This window comes from Salvelinus alpinus, unplaced genomic scaffold, assembly GCF_045679555.1.
Source record: "Salvelinus alpinus unplaced genomic scaffold, SLU_Salpinus.1 scaffold_42, whole genome shotgun sequence".
Lineage (NCBI taxonomy): Eukaryota > Metazoa > Chordata > Actinopteri > Salmoniformes > Salmonidae > Salvelinus > Salvelinus alpinus.
The window spans coordinates 342721-363938 of NW_027255983.1; the positions used below are offsets into that span (position 1 = coordinate 342721).

The 21218-nt window shown below is 47.0% G+C and overlaps 1 protein-coding gene across 23 annotated transcripts in view; it reads right to left on the reverse strand.

The window, feature by feature from the left end:
• herc1 (HECT and RLD domain containing E3 ubiquitin protein ligase family member 1) overlaps positions 1-21218 on the reverse strand; it is a 224307-nt gene that overhangs the window by 101670 nt on the left and 101419 nt on the right. For all 23 annotated transcript variants that reach the window (XM_071388533.1, XM_071388556.1, XM_071388555.1 and 20 more), the window contains 9 exons: positions 19900-20177; positions 14752-14994; positions 10120-10240; positions 9593-9830; positions 8894-9171; positions 4649-4804; positions 4104-4210; positions 3877-3987; positions 3443-3607 (listed from right to left, as the gene is read on the reverse strand). In XM_071388533.1, coding sequence (XP_071244634.1) covers positions 3443-3607; positions 3877-3987; positions 4104-4210; positions 4649-4804; positions 8894-9171; positions 9593-9830; positions 10120-10240; positions 14752-14994; positions 19900-20177 — 1697 coding nt within the window. The remainder of the gene's footprint in view (positions 1-3442; positions 3608-3876; positions 3988-4103; positions 4211-4648; positions 4805-8893; positions 9172-9592; positions 9831-10119; positions 10241-14751; positions 14995-19899; positions 20178-21218) is intronic.

Sequence of the window (21218 nt, forward strand, 5' to 3'; positions counted from 1 at the left end):
AGACGCAGCAACACGGGAGCTCATTACTGAAGACGCAGCGACACGGGAGCTCATTAATGAAGACGCAGCGACACGGGAGCTCATTAATGAAGACGCAGCGACACGGGAGCTCATTACTGAAGACGCAGCGACACGGGAGCTCATTACTGAAGACGCAGCGACACGGGAGCTCATTACTGAAGACGCAGCGACACGGGAGCTCATTACTGAAGACGCAGCGACACGGGAGCTCATTACTGAAGACGCAGCAACACGGGAGCTCATTAATGAAGACGCAGCAGTACGGGAGCTCATTACTGAAGACGCAGCGACACGGGAGCTCATTACTGAAGACGCAGCGACACGGGAGCTCATTACTGAAGACGCAGCGACACGGGAGCTCATTACTGAAGACGCAGCGGCTCCAGGTAACTGCCAAAATAAAGGAAACACCAACATAAAGTGTGTTAATAGGGCGTTGGGTCACCACCAGCCAGAACAGCTTCAATGCACCTCGACATAGATTCTACAGGAGTCTGGAACTCTATTGGAGGGATTGTGACACCATTCTTCCATGAGAAGGTGCATCATTTGGTGTTTTGTTGATGGTGGTGGAAAACGCTGTCTCAGGCACCGCTACAGAATCTCCCATAAGTCCTCAGTTGGGTTCAGATATGGTGACTGAGACACACACACACAAACACAAACACACACACACACACACACACAGCAGGACGTAATGCTCTTCAGACGGCTGACACATGCCATTTCCCCTCAAACGTTAGCAACGGGACAGTAGGCGTGTTTTCACATGCCATTTCTCCTCAAACGTTAGCAACGGGACAGTAGGCGTGTTTTCACATGCCATTTCCCCTCAAACGTTAGCAACGGGACAGTAGGCGTGTTTTCACATGCCATTTCCCCTCAAACGTTAGCAACGGGACAGTAGGCGTGTTTTCACATGCCATTTCTCCTCAAACGTTAGCAACGGGACAGTAGGCGTGTTTTCACATGCCATTTCTCCTCAAACGTTAGCAACGGGACAGTAGGCGTGTTTTCACATGCCATTTCCCCTCAAACGTTAGCAACGGGACAGTAGGCGTGTTTTCACATGCCATTTCTCCTCAAACGTTAGCAACGGGACAGTAGGCGTGTTTTCACATGCCATTTCCCCTCAAACGTTAGCAACGGGACAGTAGGCGTGTTTTCACATGCCATTTCTCCTCAAACGTTAGCAACGGGACAGTAGGCGTGTTTTCACATGCCATTTCCCCTCAAACGTTAGCAACGGGACAGTAGGCGTGTTTTCACATGCCATTTCCCCTCAAACGTTAGCAACGGGACAGTAGGCGTGTTTTCACATGCCATTTCCCCTCAAACGTTAGCAACGGGACAGTAGGCGTGTTTTCACATGCCATTTCCCCTCAAACGTTAGCAACGGGACAGTAGGTGTGTTTTCACATGCCATTTCCTCTCAAACGTTAGCAACGGGACAGTAGGCGTGTTTTCACATGCCATTTCCCCTCAAACGTTAGCAACGGGACAGCAGGTGTGTTTTCACATGCCATTTCCCCTCAAACGTTAGCAACGGGACAGTAGGCGTGTTTTCACATGCCATTTCTCCTCAAACGTTAGCAACGGGACAGTAGGCGTGTTTTCACATGCCATTTCTCCTCAAACGTTAGCAACGGGACAGTAGGCGTGTTTTCACATGCCATTTCCCCTCAAACGTTAGCAACGGGACAGTAGGCGTGTTTTCACATGCCATTTCTCCTCAAACGTTAGCAACGGGACAGTAGGCGTGTTTTCACATGCCATTTCCCCTCAAACGTTAGCAACGGGACAGTAGGCGTGTTTTCACATGCCATTTCCCCTCAAACGTTAGCAACGGGACAGTAGGCGTGTTTTCACATGCCATTTCCCCTCAAACGTTAGCAACGGGACAGTAGGCGTGTTTTCACATGCCATTTCTCCTCAAACGTTAGCAACGGGACAGTAGGCGTGTTTTCACATGCCATTTCTCCTCAAACGTTAGCAACGGGACAGTAGGCGTGTTTTCACATGCCATTTCCCCTCAAACGTTAGCAACGGGACAGTAGGCGTGTTTTCACATGCCATTTCTCCTCAAACGTTAGCAACGGGACAGTAGGCGTGTTTTCACATGCCATTTCCCCTCAAACGTTAGCAACGGGACAGTAGGCGTGTTTTCACATGCCATTTCCCCTCAAACGTTAGCAACGGGACAGTAGGCGTGTTTTCACATGCCATTTCCCCTCAAACGTTAGCAACGGGACAGTAGGTGTGTTTTCACATGCCATTTCCTCTCAAACGTTAGCAACGGGACAGTAGGCGTGTTTTCACATGCCATTTCCCCTCAAACGTTAGCAACGGGACAGCAGGTGTGTTTTCACATGCCATTTCTCCTCAAACGTTAGCAACGGGACAGCAGGTGTGTTTTCACGTGCCATTTCCCCTCAAACGTTTGCAACGGGACAGTAGGCGTGTTTTCACATGCCATTTCCCCTCAAACGTTAGCAACGGGACAGTAGGCGTGTTTTCACATGCCATTTCCCCTCAAACGTTAGCAACGGGACAGTAGGCGTGTTTTCACATGCCATTTCTCCTCAAACGTTAGCAACGGGACAGTAGGCGTGTTTTCACATGCCATTTCTCCTCAAACGTTAGCAACGGGACAGTAGGCGTGTTTTCACATGCCATTTCCCCTCAAACGTTAGCAACGGGACAGTAGGCGTGTTTTCACATGCCATTTCTCCTCAAACGTTAGCAACGGGACAGTAGGCGTGTTTTCACATGCCATTTCCCCTCAAACGTTAGCAACGGGACAGTAGGCGTGTTTTCACATGCCATTTCCCCTCAAACGTTAGCAACGGGACAGTAGGCGTGTTTTCACATGCCATTTCCCCTCAAACGTTAGCAACGGGACAGTAGGTGTGTTTTCACATGCCATTTCCTCTCAAACGTTAGCAACGGGACAGTAGGCGTGTTTTCACATGCCATTTCCCCTCAAACGTTAGCAACGGGACAGCAGGTGTGTTTTCACATGCCATTTCTCCTCAAACGTTAGCAACGGGACAGCAGGTGTGTTTTCACGTGCCATTTCCCCTCAAACGTTAGCAACGGGACAGCAGGTGTGTTTTCACATGCCATTTCTCCTCAAACGTTAGCAACGGGACAGCAGGTGTGTTTTCACGTGCCATTTCCCCTCAAACGTTTGCAACGGGACAGTAGGCGTGTTTTCACATGCCATTTCTCCTCAAACGTTAGCAACGGGACAGCAGGTGTGTTTTCACGTGCCATTTCCCCTCAAACGTTAGCAACGGGACAGTAGGCGTGTTTTCACATGCCATTTCCCCTCAAACGTTAGCAACGGTACAGTAGGTATGTTTTCACATGTCATTTCCCCTCAAACATTAGCAACGGGACAGTAGGTGATGTACTGTACCTTCCACTGGTAGCACCCAGAGGAGATGCCGGTAGAGGCCAGTCCATATCCCTTCCCCCCGCTGCCGTGGGTCAGCCCCTGGCCATTCTCCACCACACAACACTGAGTCTTCTCCGTGTCAAACGACACCTCCTGGATAGGAAGGTTCTCATCCTCCTCCTCACCCTGGGGACAGATGGATGAATCAGTTAGTCAGATTGCGAGCCAGTTAATACACAGAGAAGAAGAAGACAAAGAAGAAGAAAGAAATAATAATAAGAAAAATAAAAAAAATAAAAAAAATAATAAATAATAATTAATAATAAAATAATAATTAAGAAAGAAAAAGAAGAAGAAAGAGAAGAAAAAAGAAAAAGAAGAAGAAAAAGAAGAAGAAAGAGAAGAAGCAATAAGAATAAGAAGCGATATAGAGTGCATTACGAGTTGTCCTGTACCTGTAGTTTAAGCTCCTGCTCTTTCTCTTTCATCTGGATGGTGTGCTTGGCCTGGGCGATGGGAGCTTCCCACATACAGTCAGCCAGCAGGGAGAAGAGACGCTCCACCACCTAGAGGAGGACCACACCTTTTACCAGCTACATCATCACATCCTCTTATTAGGACCTCACCAGTGACTTAAACTGGGTCAATGTGAGAGGCTTCACTCTGCATACAGCTCCAGTACCTGTGTCATCTGGTCGTTCTCTACACTGGCCTCACAGGCAGGCAGCACAGCCTCCAGAACATGAAGGGCCAGGAGACGAGTTCTCAGGTTGCCCACCAGGGGGACTCCTACAGACAAACCACAATAACACTTGTCATTGAAAATCAAAAAAGGAAAAATCTACGCAAATAGGTGCTAAGCGATATTAACAAATCCAAAAAGCCAGGCACTCGTGTGAGTTTGAAAGTTAAAAAGCGTTTTAATGAATGTTTATTAAATTATTAAATTAAATTATTATTTATTTATTAAAATAAACCTTTATCCGTTTGACCTGATCTTTGACAAATACCATATTGAAAGGAAGACACTGGTGAAAACGGAGGCCTTGTGCAATGGTAAGTCCTTACATCTGCCCTGACGTCGGTCAGGATTTATATTAAATGGTTGGAGGTCCCGGTCCATATCTAGTCTATTTTTAAATCTATGTAAAGAAACAATCTAAACTTACAGACTAGTGATTTTCATAATGCATTTTAAATGTACAAATACAGTTTATTGGACAGTACCCGAGCAGCATTTCTGTGCAGCGATGTTGAGCAGCACCTCTGTCCACTTTGGAGAAGACATCTTGGATTGGATGGCCTTGGAGGAGACAACTCGTCTCAGGAACACCAGGAAGTCGCCCAGGTGAAGCTCTGCTGTGTGCTGCTTACGTACCAACGCTACGGAACACATCAACAACAACAACAACAACATATTACAGAGTGAAGCTCTACAGGGTGCTGTTTCCACTCCAACACAACAACATATTACAGAGTGAAGCTCTACAGGGTGCTGTTTCCACTCCAACACAACAACAACATATTACAGAGTGAAGCTCTACAGGGTGCTGTTTCCACTCCAACACAACAACATATTACAGAGTGAAGCTCTACAGGGTGCTGTTTCCACTCCAACACAACAACATATTACAGAGTGAAGCTCTACAGGGTGCTGTTTCCACTCCAACACAACAACATATTACAGAGTGAAGCTCTACAGGATGCTGTTTCCCTCCAACACAACAACAACATATTACAGAGTGAAGCTCTACAGGGTGCTGTTTCCACTCCAACACAACAACATATTACAGAGTGAAGTTCTACAGGGTGCTGTTTCCACTCCAACACAACAACATATTACAGAGTGAAGCTCTACAGGGTGCTGTTTCCACTCCAACACAACAACATATTACAGAGTGAAGCTCTACAGGGTGCTGTTTCCACTCCAACACAACAACATATTACAGAGTGAAGCTCTACAGGGTGCTGTTTCCACTCCAACACAACAACATATTACAGAGTGAAGCTCTACAGGGTGCTGTTTCCACTCCAACACAACAACATATTACAGAGTGAAGCTCTACAGGATGCTGTTTCCCTCCAACACAACAACAACATATTACAGAGTGAAGCTCTACAGGGTGCTGTTTCCACTCCAACACAACAACATATTACAGAGTGAAGCTCTACAGGGTGCTGTTTCCACTCCAACACAACAACATATTACAGAGTGAAGCTCTACAGGGTGCTGTTTCCACTCCAACACAACAACATATTACAGAGTGAAGCTCTACAGGGTGCTGTTTCCACTCCAACACAACAACATATTACAGAGTGAAGCTCTACAGGGTGCTGTTTCCACTCCAACACAACAACATATTACAGAGTGAAGCTCTACAGGGTGCTGTTTCCACTCCAACACAACAACATATTACTGAGTGAAGCTCTACAGGGTGCTGTTTCCACTCCAACACAACAACATATTACAGAGTGAAGCTCTACAGGGTGCTGTTTCCACTCCAACAACAACATATTACAGAGTGAAGCTCTACAGGGTGCTGTTTCCACTCCAACAACAACAACATATTACAGAGTGAAGCTCTAAAGGGTGCTGTTTCCACTCCAACACAACAACACAACAACATATTACAGAGTGAAGCTCTGCTGTGTGCTGCTTCCACTCCAACACATCAACAACAACATATTACAGAGTGAAGCTCTACAGGGTGCTGTTTCCACTCCAACAACAACAACATATTACAGAGTGAAGCTCTACAGGGTGCTGTTTCCACTCCAACACAACAACATATTACAGAGTGAAGCTCTACAGGGTGCTGTTTCCACTCCAACACAACAACATATTACAGAGTGAAGCTCTACAGGGTGCTGTTTCCACTCCAACACAACAACATATTACAGAGTGAAGTTCTACAGGGTGCTGTTTCCACTCCAACACAACAACATATTACAGAGTGAAGCTCTACAGGGTGCTGTTTCCACTCCAACACAACAACATATTACAGAGTGAAGCTCTACAGGGTGCTGTTTCCACTCCAACACAACAACATATTACAGAGTGAAGCTCTACAGGGTGCTGTTTCCACTCCAACACAACAACATATTACAGAGTGAAGCTCTACAGGGTGCTGTTTCCACTCCAACACAACAACAACAATATATTACAGAGTGAAGCTCTACAGGGTGCTGTTTCCACTCCAACACAACAACATATTACAGAGTGAAGCTCTACAGGGTGCTGTTTCCACTCCAACACAACAACATATTACAGAGTGAAGCTCTACAGGGTGCTGTTTCCACTCCAACACAACAACATATTACAGAGTGAAGCCCTACAGGGTGCTGTTTCCACTCCAACACAACAACATATTACAGAGTGAAGTTCTACAGGGTGCTGTTTCCACTCCAACACAACAACATATTACAGAGTGAAGCTCTACAGGGTGCTGTTTCCACTCCAACACAACAACATATTACAGAGTGAAGCTCTACAGGGTGCTGTTTCCACTCCAACACAACAACATATTACAGAGTGAAGCTCTACAGGGTGCTGTTTCAAAACAATGTCTGAATCCTGCCATCTTTATGCACCTTCACCACTACCATCTGAATTGACAAAACGTCCTGCCATCTTTATGCACCTTCACCACTACCATCTGTATTGACAAAACGTCCTGCCATCTTTATGCACCTTCACCACTACCATCTGTATTGACAAAACATTCTGTCATCTTTATGCACCTTCACCACTACCATCTGTATTGACAAAACGTCCTGCCATCTTTATGCACCTTCACCACGACCATCTGAATTGACAAAACGTCCTGCCATCTTTATGCACCTTCACCACTACCATCTGTATTGACAAAACGTCCTGCCATCTTTATGCACCTTCACCACGACCATCTGTATTGACAAAACTTCCTGCCATCTTTATGCACCTTCACCACGACCATCTGTATTGACAAAACGTCCTGCCATCTTTATGCACCTTCACCACTACCATCTGTATTGACAAAACGTCCTGCCATCTTTATGCACCTTCACCACTACCATCTGTATTGACAAAACGTCCTGCCATCTTTATGCACCTTCACCACTACCATCTGCATTGACAAAACGTCCTGCCATCTTTATGCACCTTCACCACGACCATCTGTATTGACAAAACATTCTGCCATCTTTATGCACCTTCACCACTACCATCTGTATTGACAAAACGTCCTGCCATCTTTATGCACCTTCACCACTACCATCTGTATTGACAAAACATTCTGTCATCTTTATGCACCTTCACCACTACCATCTGTATTGACAAAACGTCCTGCCATCTTTATGCACCTTCACCACGACCATCTGAATTGACAAAACGTCCTGCCATCTTTATGCACCTTCACCACTACCATCTGTATTGACAAAACGTCCTGCCATCTTTATGCACCTTCACCACGACCATCTGTATTGACAAAACTTCCTGCCATCTTTATGCACCTTCACCACGACCATCTGTATTGACAAAACGTCCTGCCATCTTTATGCACCTTCACCACTACCATCTGTATTGACAAAACGTCCTGCCATCTTTATGCACCTTCACCACTACCATCTGTATTGACAAAACGTCCTGCCATCTTTATGCACCTTCACCACTACCATCTGCATTGACAAAACGTCCTGCCATCTTTATGCACCTTCACCACGACCATCTGTATTGACAAAACATTCTGCCATCTTTATGCACCTTCACCACTACCATCTGTATTGACAAAACGTCCTGCCATCTTTATGCACCTTCACCACGACCATCTGAATTGACAAAACGTCCTGCCATCTTTATGCACCTTCACCACTACCATCTGTATTGACAAAACGTCCTGCCATCTTTATGCACCTTCACCACGACCATCTGTATTGACAAAACGTCCTGCCATCTTTATGCACCTTCACCACGACCATCTGTATTGACAAAACGTCCTGCCATCTTCATGCACCTTCACCACGACCATCTGTATTGACAAAACGTCCTGCCATCTTCATGCACCTTCACCACTACCATCTGTATTGACAAAACTTTAGAAGTTCCCCAAAAATCGATTTGAAGAAAACGATCAAGGCAATCATCCGATTTTAGTCAGTTAAATCACTAGTACCCTTTCACAACACCTCTTCCTAATATACTAAATCACTAGTACCCTTTACCCAGTCCTCCTCCTAATATACTAAATCACTAGTACCCATCACTATTCCACCCATCCTGGCAGACAGTCCTCCTCCTAATATACTAAATCACTAGTACCCTTTCACAACACCTCCTCCTAATATATTAAATCACTAGTACCCTTTCCATCACTATTCCACCCATCCTGGCAGACAGTCCTCCTCCTAATATATTAAATCATCATTCAAATAACACTATTACTTCATGCAAAGCGACTTCCTGTCACGCTGCATGACACACAAGTCCTCTCCCACCTCTGAAGTCTGTCTTGTCTGTGTCGGCTCCATCCTCTGTCTTCTTGTCCTGGTTCTTCCCTGGGGAGGCAGTGAGCAGGCTGACTCCTGCCTGGGAGAGAAGGTTCTTCCCTGGGGAGGCAGTGAGCAGGCTGACTCCTGCCTGGGAGAGAAGGTTCTTCCCTGGGGAGGCAGTGAGCAGGCTGACTCCTGCCTGAGAGAGAAGGTTCTTCAGCTGGCTACACAGCAGGTCCAACAGGGACTGGACCACCTTGGGTCCTAGCTTGTCTGCATACGTCCTGGAGACACAGAGACACACAGAGAGAGAAGTCAGACTGGACCACCTTGGGTCCTAGCTTGTCTGCATACGTCCTGGAGACACAGAGACACACAGAGAGAGAAGTCAGTCACACAGCATTTGGAAAGTTGTGTAGATACAGAAAGATGTACCAACAATCTTTCTGGGTTGGGTTTCATAACTACTACTGGACAAAGAATCAAGCTCGACGGACAATCTCAATTGAAAGTCCTGTTTTAGTCCAGGATCAGGCTTGATCTGGACCCGGGAAACCGGCCCTATAGATAAACCAGATTCCAGGATCAGGCTTGATCTGGACCCGGGAAACCGGCCCTATAGATAAACCAGATACGACACATCTGACGACACAAATATGTAAGATATATTTAACAGTGTGTTTAGTGCAGAGAGCCCCGTCTTACCCGGTGCTGATGGCCAGTATCTGCAGTAGTCGTGTGGAGGCTACCTTCAGGGCAGTGCTGAGCTGGGACACGCCTGGTTTCTGTAGCAGCTGGAGTGGTTGTCCCAGCAGGGTTTCTGTACCACACAGTTGTGACAGCACGTTGAGGAGGCCACTGGATATGGCCAGGGACACGTCCACAGACTGGTAACGCACGCTCAGGGCAAACACTGTCACCAGCAGGAGGCGCTGCTGGGCCTCTGGAAAGAGGGAAAGGGGAAAAAGGGGGGGGATACCTAGTCAGTTGTCCCAACTGAATGTTTTCAACTGAAATGTGTCTTTCCGTATTCGGGAGGGGGAGAGAGAGGGTGAGAGGCAGACGAGGGGAGGGGAGTTACTCTATAGCGGTGGTCTCCAACTACATCCTGAAGAACTACTGGTGGCGCAGACTTGCTGTGTTACTGCAGGGCTGGACCGAAAGCCTGCACACACAGTTGTTCTCCAGGACCTGTACAGAAGAACCCTGGTTTGTAATAATGTGATGTTCACCTATGTGATGTTTGTTGGCCTGCAGGGCTCTCTCCAGAGTGACAGACAGCTGCTGGTAGATCTTATGGACGGCTGTCTGGATGTCCATCTGCAGGCTCCGCTTGGCTGCTTTAACACCGTCCTGAACCAACACAGCATCATTATGAGACAGACAGACAGACACATCCTGTCCTGAACCAACACAGCATCATTATGAGACAGACAGACACATCCTGTCCTGAACCAATACAACATCATTATGAGACAGACAGACACATCCTGTCCTGAACCAACACAGCATCATTATGAGACAGACAGACACATCCTGTCCTGAACCAACACAACATCGATATCAATCACACACATGCTAAAACATTAGGTTACCAGTGGTATATTAACATTAGGTTACCAGTGGTATATTAACATTATGTTACCAGTGGTATATTAACATTAGGTTACCAGTGGTATATTAACATTATGTTACCAGTGGTATATTAACAGTATGTTACCAGGGGTATATTAACATTATGTTACCAGTGATATATTAACATTAGGTATATTAACAGTATGTTACCAGTGGTATATTAACATTATGTTACCAGTGGTATATTAACATTAGGTATATTAACATTAGGTTACCAGTGGTATATTAACATTAGGTTACCAGGGGTATATTAACATTAGGTATATTAACATTAGGTTACCAGGGGTATATTAACAGTATGTTACCAGTGATATATTAACATTAGGTATATTAACATTAGGTTACCAGTGGTATATTAACATTAGGTTACCAGTGATATATTAACATTAGGTATATTAACATTAGGTTACCAGGGGTATATTAACAGTATGTTACCAGTGGTATATTAACATTAGGTTACCAGTGGTATATTAACAGTATGTTACCAGTGGTATATTAACATTAGGTTACCAGTGGTATATTAACATTATGTTACCAGTGGTATATTAACATTAGGTTACCAGTGGTATATTAACATTATGTTACCAGGGGTATATTAACATTATGTTACCAGTGATATATTAACATTAGGTATATTAACATTAGGTTACCAGTGGTATATTAACATTATGTTACCAGTGGTATATTAACATTAGGTTACCAGTGGTATATTAACATTATGTTACCAGGGGTATATTAACAGTAGGTTACCAGTGGTATATTAACATTAGGTTACCAGTGGTATATTAACATTATGTTACCAGTGGTATATTAACAGTATGTTACCAGTGGTATATTAACATTATGTTACCAGTGGTATATTAACATTAGGTTACCAGTGGTATATTAACATTATGTTACCAGGGGTATATTAACATTATGTTACCAGTGGTATATTAACATTAGGTTACCAGTGGTATATTAACATTATGTTACCAGGGGTATATTAACATTAGGTTACCAGTGGTATATCAACATTAGGGTTACCAGTGGTATATTAACATTAGGTTACCAGTGGTATATTAACATTAGGTTACCAGTGGTATATTAACATTATGTTACCAGTGGTATATTAACATTATGTTACCAGGGGTATATTAACATTATGTTACCAGTGATATATTAACATTAGGTATATTAACATTAGGTTACCAGTGGTATATTAACAGTATGTTACCAGTGGTATATTAACATTAGGTTACCAGTGGTATATTGACATTATGTTACCAGTGGTATATTGACATTATGTTACCAGTGGTATATTAACATTAGGTTACCAGTGGTATATTAACATTATGTTACCAGTGGTATATTAACAGTATGTTACCAGTGGTATATTAACATTAGGTTACCAGTGGTATATTAACATTATGTTACCAGGGGTATATTAACATTATGTTACCAGTGGTATATTAACATTAGGTTACCAGTGGTATATTAACATTATGTTACCAGTGGTATATTAACAGTATGTTACCAGTGGTATATTAACATTATGTTACCAGTGGTATATTAACATTAGGTATATTAACATTATGTTACCAGTGGTATATTAACATTATGTTACCAGTGGTATATTAACATTATGTTACCAGTGGTATATTAACATTATGTTACCAGTGGTATATTAACAGTATGTTACCAGTGGTATATTAACATTATGTTACCAGTGGTATATTAACATTAGGTATATTAACATTATGTTACCAGGGGTATATTAACAGTATGTTACCAGTGGTATATTAACATTATGTTACCAGTGGTATATTAACATTATGTTACCAGTGGTATATTAACAGTATGTTACCAGTGGTATATTAACATTATGTTACCAGTGGTATATTACCATTATGTTACCAGTGGTATATAAACATTATGTTACCAGTGGTATATTAACATTAGGTTACCAGTGGTATATTAACATTATGCTACCGTACCTGGTAGTGATGTACCTGGACACTCTCTCCCTAGTCCCCCCGTACCTGGTAGTGATGTAGTTGGACACTCTCTCCCTAGTCCCCCCGTACCTGGTAGTGATGTAGCTGGACACTCTCTCCCTAGTCCCCCCGTACCTGGTAGTGATGTACCTGGACACTCTCTCCCTAGTCCCCCCCGTACCTGGTAGTGATGTAGCTGGACACTCTCTCCCTAGTCCCCCCGTACCTGGTAGTGATGTAGCTGGACACTCTCTCCCTAGTCCCCCCGTACCTGGACACTCTCTCCCTAGTCCCCCTGTACCTGGTAGTGATGTAGTTGGACACTCTCTCCCTAGTCCCCCCCGTACCTGGTAGTGATGTAGCTGGACACTCTCTCCCTAGTCCCCCCCGTACCTGGTAGTGATGTACCTGGACACTCTCTCCCTAGTCCCCCTGTACCTGGTAGTGATGTAGTTGGACACTCTCTCCCTAGTCCCCCTGTACCTGGTAGTGATGTAGCTGGACACTCTCTCCCTAGTCCCCCCATACCTGGACACTCTCTCCCTAGTCCCCCCGTACCTGGACACTCTCTCCCTAGTCCCCCCGTACCTGGACACTCTCTCCCTAGTCCCCCTGTACCTGGTAGTGATGTAGTTGGACACTCTCTCCCTAGTCCCCCCATACCTGGTAGTGATGTACCTGGACACTCTCTCCCTAGTCCCCCCCGTACCTGGACACTCTCTCCCTAGTCCCCCCGTACCTGGTAGTGATGTAGCTGGACACTCTCTCCCTAGTCCCCCCCGTACCTGGACACTCTCTCCCTAGTCCCCCCGTACCTGGTAGTGATGTAGCTGGACACTCTCTCCCTAGTCCCCCCATACCTGGACACTCTCTCCCTAGTCCCCCCGTACCTGGACACTCTCTCCCTAGTCCCCCCGTACCTGGTAGTGATGTACCTGGACACTCTCTCCCTAGTCCCCCCGTACCTGGACACTCTCTCCCTAGTCCCCCCCGTACCTGGTAGTGATGTACCTGGACACTCTCTCCCTAGTCCCCCCTGTAGCTGGACACTCTCTCCCTAGTCCCCCCTGTACCTGGACACTCTCTCCCTAGTCCCCCCGTACCTGGTAGTGATGTAGTTGGACACTCTCTCCCTAGTCCCCCCGTACCTGGTAGTGATGTACCTGGACACTCTCTCCCTAGTCCCCCCGTACCTGGTAGTGATGTACCTGGACACTCTCTCCCTAGTCCCCCCGTACCTGGACACTCTCTCCCTAGTCCCCCCGCAGCTGGACACCTGGTAGTGATGTAGTTGGACACTCTCTCCCTAGTCCCCCCGTACCTGGACACTCTCTCCCTAGTCCCCCCGTACCTGGTAGTGATGTAGTTGGACACTCTCTCCCTAGTCCCCCCGTACCTGGTAGTGATGTACCTGGACACTCTCTCCCTAGTCCCCCCGTACCTGGACACTCTCTCCCTAGTCCCCCCCGTACCTGGTAGTGATGTACCTGGACACTCTCTCCCTAGTCCCCCCGTACCTGGTAGTGGTGTACCTGGACACTCTCTCCCTAGTCCCCCCGTACCTGGACACTCTCTCCCTAGTCCCCCCATACCTGGACACTCTCTCCCTAGTCCCCCCATACCTGGACACTCTCTCCCTAGTCCCCCGTACCTGGTAGTGATGTACCTGGACACTCTCTCCCTAGTCCCCCCGTACCTGGTAGTGATGTAGCTGGACACTCTCTCCCTAGTCCCCCCCGTACCTGGTAGTGATGTACCTGGACACTCTCTCCCTAGTCCCCCCGTACCTGGTAGTGATGTAGTTGGACACTCTCTCCCTAGTCCCCCCGTACCTGGTAGTGATGTACCTGGACACTCTCTCCCTAGTCCCCCCGTACCTGGACACTCTCTCCCTAGTCCCCCCCGTACCTGGTAGTGATGTACCTGGACACTCTCTCCCTAGTCCCCCCGTACCTGGTAGTGGTGTACCTGGACACTCTCTCCCTAGTCCCCCCGTACCTGGACACTCTCTCCCTAGTCCCCCCATACCTGGACACTCTCTCCCTAGTCCCGCCGTACCTGGACACTCTCTCCCTAGTCCCCCCGTACCTGGTAGTGATGTAGCTGGACACTCTCTCCCTAGTCCCCCCGTACCTGGTAGTGATGTAGCTGGACACTCTCTCCCTAGTCCCCCCGTACCTGGTAGTGATGTAGTTGGACACTCTCTCCCTAGTCCCCCCGTACCTGGACACTCTCTCCCTAGTCTCCCCGTACCTGGTAGTGATGTAGTTGGACACTCTCTCCTTTCAGTCCCCCGGTGCCCATAGTCCCCAGACCGAAACATCCAGCCAGGAACTGTAACCTGACGGAGGTGAGGAGAGAGGAGGACTGGAAGGCAGCGCTGGGGCTGGGTCGACCTCCTGGTCCGCTCCCCCCACCTCCTCCTGCAGCCTGGCTACTCTTCTCCTCCATCCCAGAGATCAGCACCACGATCTGGTGGAGAGCCTCCAGACGCAGCTGGAGAAAACAATGACACACATCAGTCCTAGAATGAATCAGATTACAGACATATAGTCAATACTACCAGCACATTGACTGGTACCACCTGTATATAGCCTCCACATTGACTCTGTACCGGTACCCCCTGTATATAGCCTCCACATTGACTCTGTACCGGTACCCCCTGTATATAGCCTCCACATTGACTCTGTACCGGTACCCCCTGTATGTAGCCTCCACATTGACTCTGTACCGGTACCCCCTGTATATAGCCTCCACATTGACTCTGTACCGTAACACCCTGTATATAGCCTCCACATTGACTCTGTACCGGTACCCCCTGTATATAGCCTCCACATTGACTCTGTACCGTAACACCCTGTATATAGCCTCCACATTGACTCTGTACCGGTACCCCCTGTATATAGCCTCCACATTGACTCTGTACCGGTACCCCCTGTATATAGCCTCCACATTGACTCTGTACCGGTACCCCCTGTATATAGCCTCCACATTGACTCTGTACCGTAACACCCTGTATATAGCCTCCACATTGACTCTGTACCGGTACCCCCTGTATATAGCCTCCACATTGACTCTGTACCGTAACACCCTGTATATAGCCTCCACATTGACTCTGTACCGGTACCCCCTGTATATAGCCTCCACATTGACTCTGTACCGGTACCCCCTGTATATAGCCTCCACATTGACTCTGTACCGGTACCCCCTGTATATAGCCTCCATATTGACTCTGTACCGGTACCCCCTGTATATAGCCTCCACATTGACGCTGTACCGGTACCCCCTGTATATAGCCTCCACATTGTCTCTGTACTGGTACCCCCTGTATATAGCCTCCACATTGACTCTGTACCGGTACCCCCTGTATATAGCCTCCACATTGACTCTGTACCGGTACCCCCTGTATATAGCCTCCACATTGACTCTGTACCGGTACCACCTGTATATAGCCTCCACATTGTCTCTGTACCGGTACCCCCTGTATATAGCCTCCACATTAACTCTGTACTGGTACCCCCTGTATATAGCCTCCACATTGACTCTGTACTGGTACCCCCTGTATATAGCCTCCACATTGACTCTGTACCGGTACCCCCTGTATATAGCCTCCACATTGTCTCTGTACCGGTACCCCCTGTATATAGCCTCCACATTGACTCTGTACCGTAACACCCTGTATATAGCCTCCACATTGGCTCTGTACCGGTACCCCCTGTATATGGTCTCCACATTGACTCTGTACTGGTACCCCCTGTATATAACCTCCACATTGACTCTGTACCGGTACCCCCTGTATATAACCTCCACATTGACTCTGTACCGGTACCCCTTGTATATAGCCTCCACATTGACTCTGTACCGTAACACCCTGTATGTAGCCTCCACATTGACTCTGTACCGGTACCACCTGTATATAACCTCCACATTGACTCTGTACTGGTACCCCCTGTATATAACCTCCACATTGACTCTGTACCGGTACCCCCTGTATATAGCCTCCACATTGACTCTGTACCGGTACCCCCTGTATATAGCCTCCACATTGACTCTGTACCGGTACCCCCTGTATATAGCCTCCACATTGACTCTGTACCAGTACCACCTGTATATAGCCTCCACATTGACTCTGTACCGGTACCCCCTGTATATAGCCTCCACATTGACTCTGTACCGGTACCCCCTGTATATAGCCTCCACATTGACTCTGTACCGGTACCCCCTGTATATAGCCTCCACATTGTCTCTGTACCGGTACCCCCTGTATATAGCCTCCACATTGTCTCTGTACTGGTACCCCCTGTATATAGCCTCCACATTGACTCTGTACCGTAACTCCCTGTATATAGCCTCCACATTGTCTCTGTACTGGTACCCCCTGTATATAGCCTCCACATTGTCTCTGTACCGGTACCCCCTGTATATAGCCTCCACATTGACTCTGTACCGGTACCCCCTGTATATAGCCTCCACATTGACTCTGTACCGGTACCCCCTGTATATAGCCTCCACATTGACTCTGTACCAGTACCACCTGTATATAGCCTCCACATTGACTCTGTACCGGTACCCCCTGTATATAGCCTCCACATTGACTCTGTACCGGTACCCCCTGTATATAGCCTCCACATTGACTCTGTACCGGTACCCCCTGTATATAGCCTCCACATTGTCTCTGTACCGGTACCCCCTGTATATAGCCTCCACATTGTCTCTGTACTGGTACCCCCTGTATATAGCCTCCACATTGACTCTGTACCGTAACTCCCTGTATATAGCCTCCACATTGTCTCTGTACTGGTACCCCCTGTATATAGCCTCCACATTGTCTCTGTACTGGTACCCCCTGTATATAGCCTCCACATTGTCTCTGTACCGGTACCCCCTGTATATAGCCTCCACATTGTCTCTGTACTGGTACCCCCTGTATATACAGTGGGGAGAACAAGTATTTGATACACTGCCGATTTTGCAGGTTTTCCTACTTACAAAGCATGTAGAGGTCTGTAATTTTTATCATAGGTACACTTCAACTGTGAGAGACGGAATCTAAAACAAAAATCCAGAAAATCACATTGTATGATTTTTAAGTAATTAATTTGCATTTTATTGCAAGACATAAGTATTTGATCACCTTCCAACCAGTAAGAATTCCGGCTCTCACAGACCTGTTAGTTTTTCTTTAAGAAGCCCTCCTGTTCTCCACTCATTACCTGTATTAACTGCACCTGTTTGAACTCGTTACCTGTATAAAAGACACCTGTCCACACACTCAATCAAACAGACTCCAACCTCTCCACAATGGCCAAGACCAGAGAGCTGTGTAAGGACATCAGGGATAAAATTGTAGACCTGCACAAGGCTGGGATGGGCTACAGGACAATAGGCAAGCAGCTTGGTGAGAAGGCAACAACTGTTGGCGCAATTATTAGAAAATGGAAGAATTTCAAGATGACGGTCAATCATCCTCGGTCTGGGGCTCCATGCAAGATCTCACCTCGTGGGGCATCAATGATCATGAGGAAGGTGAGGGATCAGCCCAGAACTACACGGCAGGACCTGGTCAATGACCTGAAGAGAGCTGGGACCACAGTCTCAAAGAAAACCATTAGTAACACACTATGCCGTCATGGATTAAAATACTGCAGCGCACGCAAGGTCCCCCTGCTCAAGCCAGGGCATGTCCAGGCCCGTCTGAAGTTTGCCAATGACCATCTGGATGATCCAGAGGAAGAATGGGAGAAGGTCATGTGGTCTGATGAGACAAAAATTGAGCTTTTTGGTCTAAACTCAACTCGACGTGTTTGGAGGAAGAAGAAGGATGAGTACAACCCCAAGAACACCATCCCAACCGTGAAGCATGGAGGTGGAAACATCATTCTTTGGGGATGCTTTTCTGCAAAGGGGACAGGACGACTGCACCGTATTGAGGGGAGGATGGATGGGGCCATGTATCGCGAGATCTTGGCCAACAACCTCCTTCCCTCAGTAAGAGCATTGAAGATGGGTCGTGGCTGGGTCTTCCAGCATGACAACGACCCGAAACACACAGCCAGGGAAACTAAGGAGTGGCTCCGTAAGAAGCATCTCAAGGTCCTGGAGTGGCCTAGCCAGTCTCCAGACCTGAACCCAATAGAAAATCTTTGGAGGGAGCTGAAAGTCCGTATTGCCCAGCGACAGCCCCGAAACCTGAAGGATCTGGAGAAGATCTGTAAGGAGGAGTGGGCCAAAATCCCTGCTGCAGTGTGTGCAAACCTAGTCAAGAACTACAGGAAACGTATGATCTCTGTAATTGCAAACAAAGGTTTCTATACCAAATATTAAGTTCTGCTTTTCTGATGTATCAAATACTTATGTCATGCAATAAAATGCAAATTAATTACTTAAAAATCATACAATGTGATTTTCTGGATTTTTGTTTTAGATTCCGTCTCTCATAGTTGAAGTGTACCTATGATAAAAATTACAGACCTCTACATGCTTTGTAAGTAGGAAAACCTGCAAAATCGGCAGTGTATCAAATACTTGTTCTCCCCACTGTAGCCTCCACATTGTCTCTGTACCGGTACCCCCTGTATATAGCCTCCACATTGTCTCTGTACTGGTACCCCCTGTATATAGCCTCCACATTGTCTCTGTACTGGTACCCCCTGTATATAGCCTCCACATTGACTCTCTACTGGTACCCCCTGTATATAACCTCGCTACTGTTATTTTTTTGTTATTTTTTTATTTGTTTACTTGTCTATTGTTTACATAATACCTATTATTTTACTTAAAAACTGCACTGTTGGTTAAGGGCTTGTAAGCAAGCATTTCATTGTAATACCTGTTGTATTCGGCGCAAGCGACAGATAAACGTTGATTTGATTAGTTAATCTACTGAACGCTCCATTAGCCAGAGAGAAGAATCCAGGAGTCTCCACGGTCCTTATTAAAATGCAGTGTCAGAGGCCTCTCTCTACCATAGTGCTTCCAGGATCACTGCTTGAAAAGACCTTTCCTCGCTCCTCTTGGGCCACAGTCCTCACCTCAGCCCTGTTGTTGATCTATGACCAGGATGGTTCTCACCTCAGCCCTGTTGTTGATCTATGACCAGGATGGTTCTCACCTCAGCCCTGTTGTTGATCTATGACCAGGATGGTTCTCACCTCAGCCCTGTTCTGTTGTTGCTCTATGACCAGGATAGTTCTCACCTCAGCCCTGTTGTTGATCTATGACCAGGATGGTTCTCACCTCAGCCCTGTTCTGTTGCTGCTCCATAGCCAGGATGGTTCTCACCTCAGCCCTGTTGTTGATCTATGACCAGGATGGTTCTCACCTCAGCCCTGTTGTTGATCTACGACCAGGATGGTTCTCACCTCAGCCCTGTTGTTGATCTATGACCAGGATGGTTCTCACCTCAGCCCTGTTCTGTTGCTGCTCCATAGCCAGGATGGTTCCTTGTGGACTAGTAGACATGCTCTCCTCAGGCTCTTTGAAGGCGGGTGTGTTTCCCACGTCTCCACTGATGAAGCTGACGATGTTCTCTATGAGAGCGTGAACCCCCAGCGAGCGGCTCAGGTCCAGGTCCGACTCCTCATAGGATTGGTAGAGGGGGGAACCGTACAGCTGGTCCCTACTGTGTTTCACCCTGAACCATGAGTCAGCCAGGGAGTCTGGAGAACTGTGGGGTAGACCTGAGGGAGGAGAGAGGAAAGAGAGGGGAGGGAGGGAGGGAGGAGAGAGGAAAGAGAGAGGAGGGAGGGAGGGAGGAGAGAGGAAAGAGAGAGGGAGGGAGGGAGGGAGGGAGGGAGGAGAGAGGAAAGAGAGAGGAGGGAGGGAGGGAGGGAGGGAGGGAGGGAGGGAGGGAGGGAGGGAGGGAGGGAGGGAGGGAGGGAGGGAGGGAGGGAGGGAGGGAGGGAGGGAGAGAGACAGAGAGAGAGAAAGAGAGAGAAAGAGAGAGAGAGAGGGACAGAGAGAGAAAGAGAGAGAGACAGAGAGATACAGAAAGGGAGAGAGAGAGAGAGAGAGAGAGAGAGAGAGAGAGAGAGAGAGAGAGAGAGAGAGAGAGAGAGAGAGAGAGAGAGAGAGAGAGAGAGAGAGGGAGAGCGAGAGAAATGGAGAGAGACAGAGACAGCGAGAGGGAGGGAGAGAAAGAGAGACAGAGAGAGAGACAGAGAGAGACAGAGAGAGAGAGGCCAGATAGCTTTTCAGAAACACAACTCCTATTTCTATACAGGTGGATGAGATAACATCCACTACATACAAAGTGCATCACTGTAAGGCCTTGTGGATGCTATTGTAGCAGATGGAAGCTAGCTGTGATAGACTACTGTATGTCCGTTCACATTCAATCCATGTCTCTCTGCTAGGCCTCATTCCACGGCTGCTATCTCATACTCCATGCCATCAGCCTCGATCAGCCATTCAAATATAGTGGGTGAGTGTTGTTCCCTTCCCCGATCACATGACGACGAGGGATGCTGCAAGGGAAACTGAGATGATAAGCAGAGGCCAAGACCAAAAAAGGCTTTGTCTGAAATGGTTCTTAACCAGTGTGTTTGTCCTGTCTTACTTAACCAGTGTGTTTGTCCTGTCTTACTTAACCAGTGGGTTTGTCCTGTCTTACTTAACCAGTGTGTGTGTCCTGTCTTACTTAACCAGTGTGTTTGTCCTGTCTTACTTAACCAGTGTGTTTGTCCTGTCTTGCTTAACCAGTGTGTTTGTCCTGTCTTACC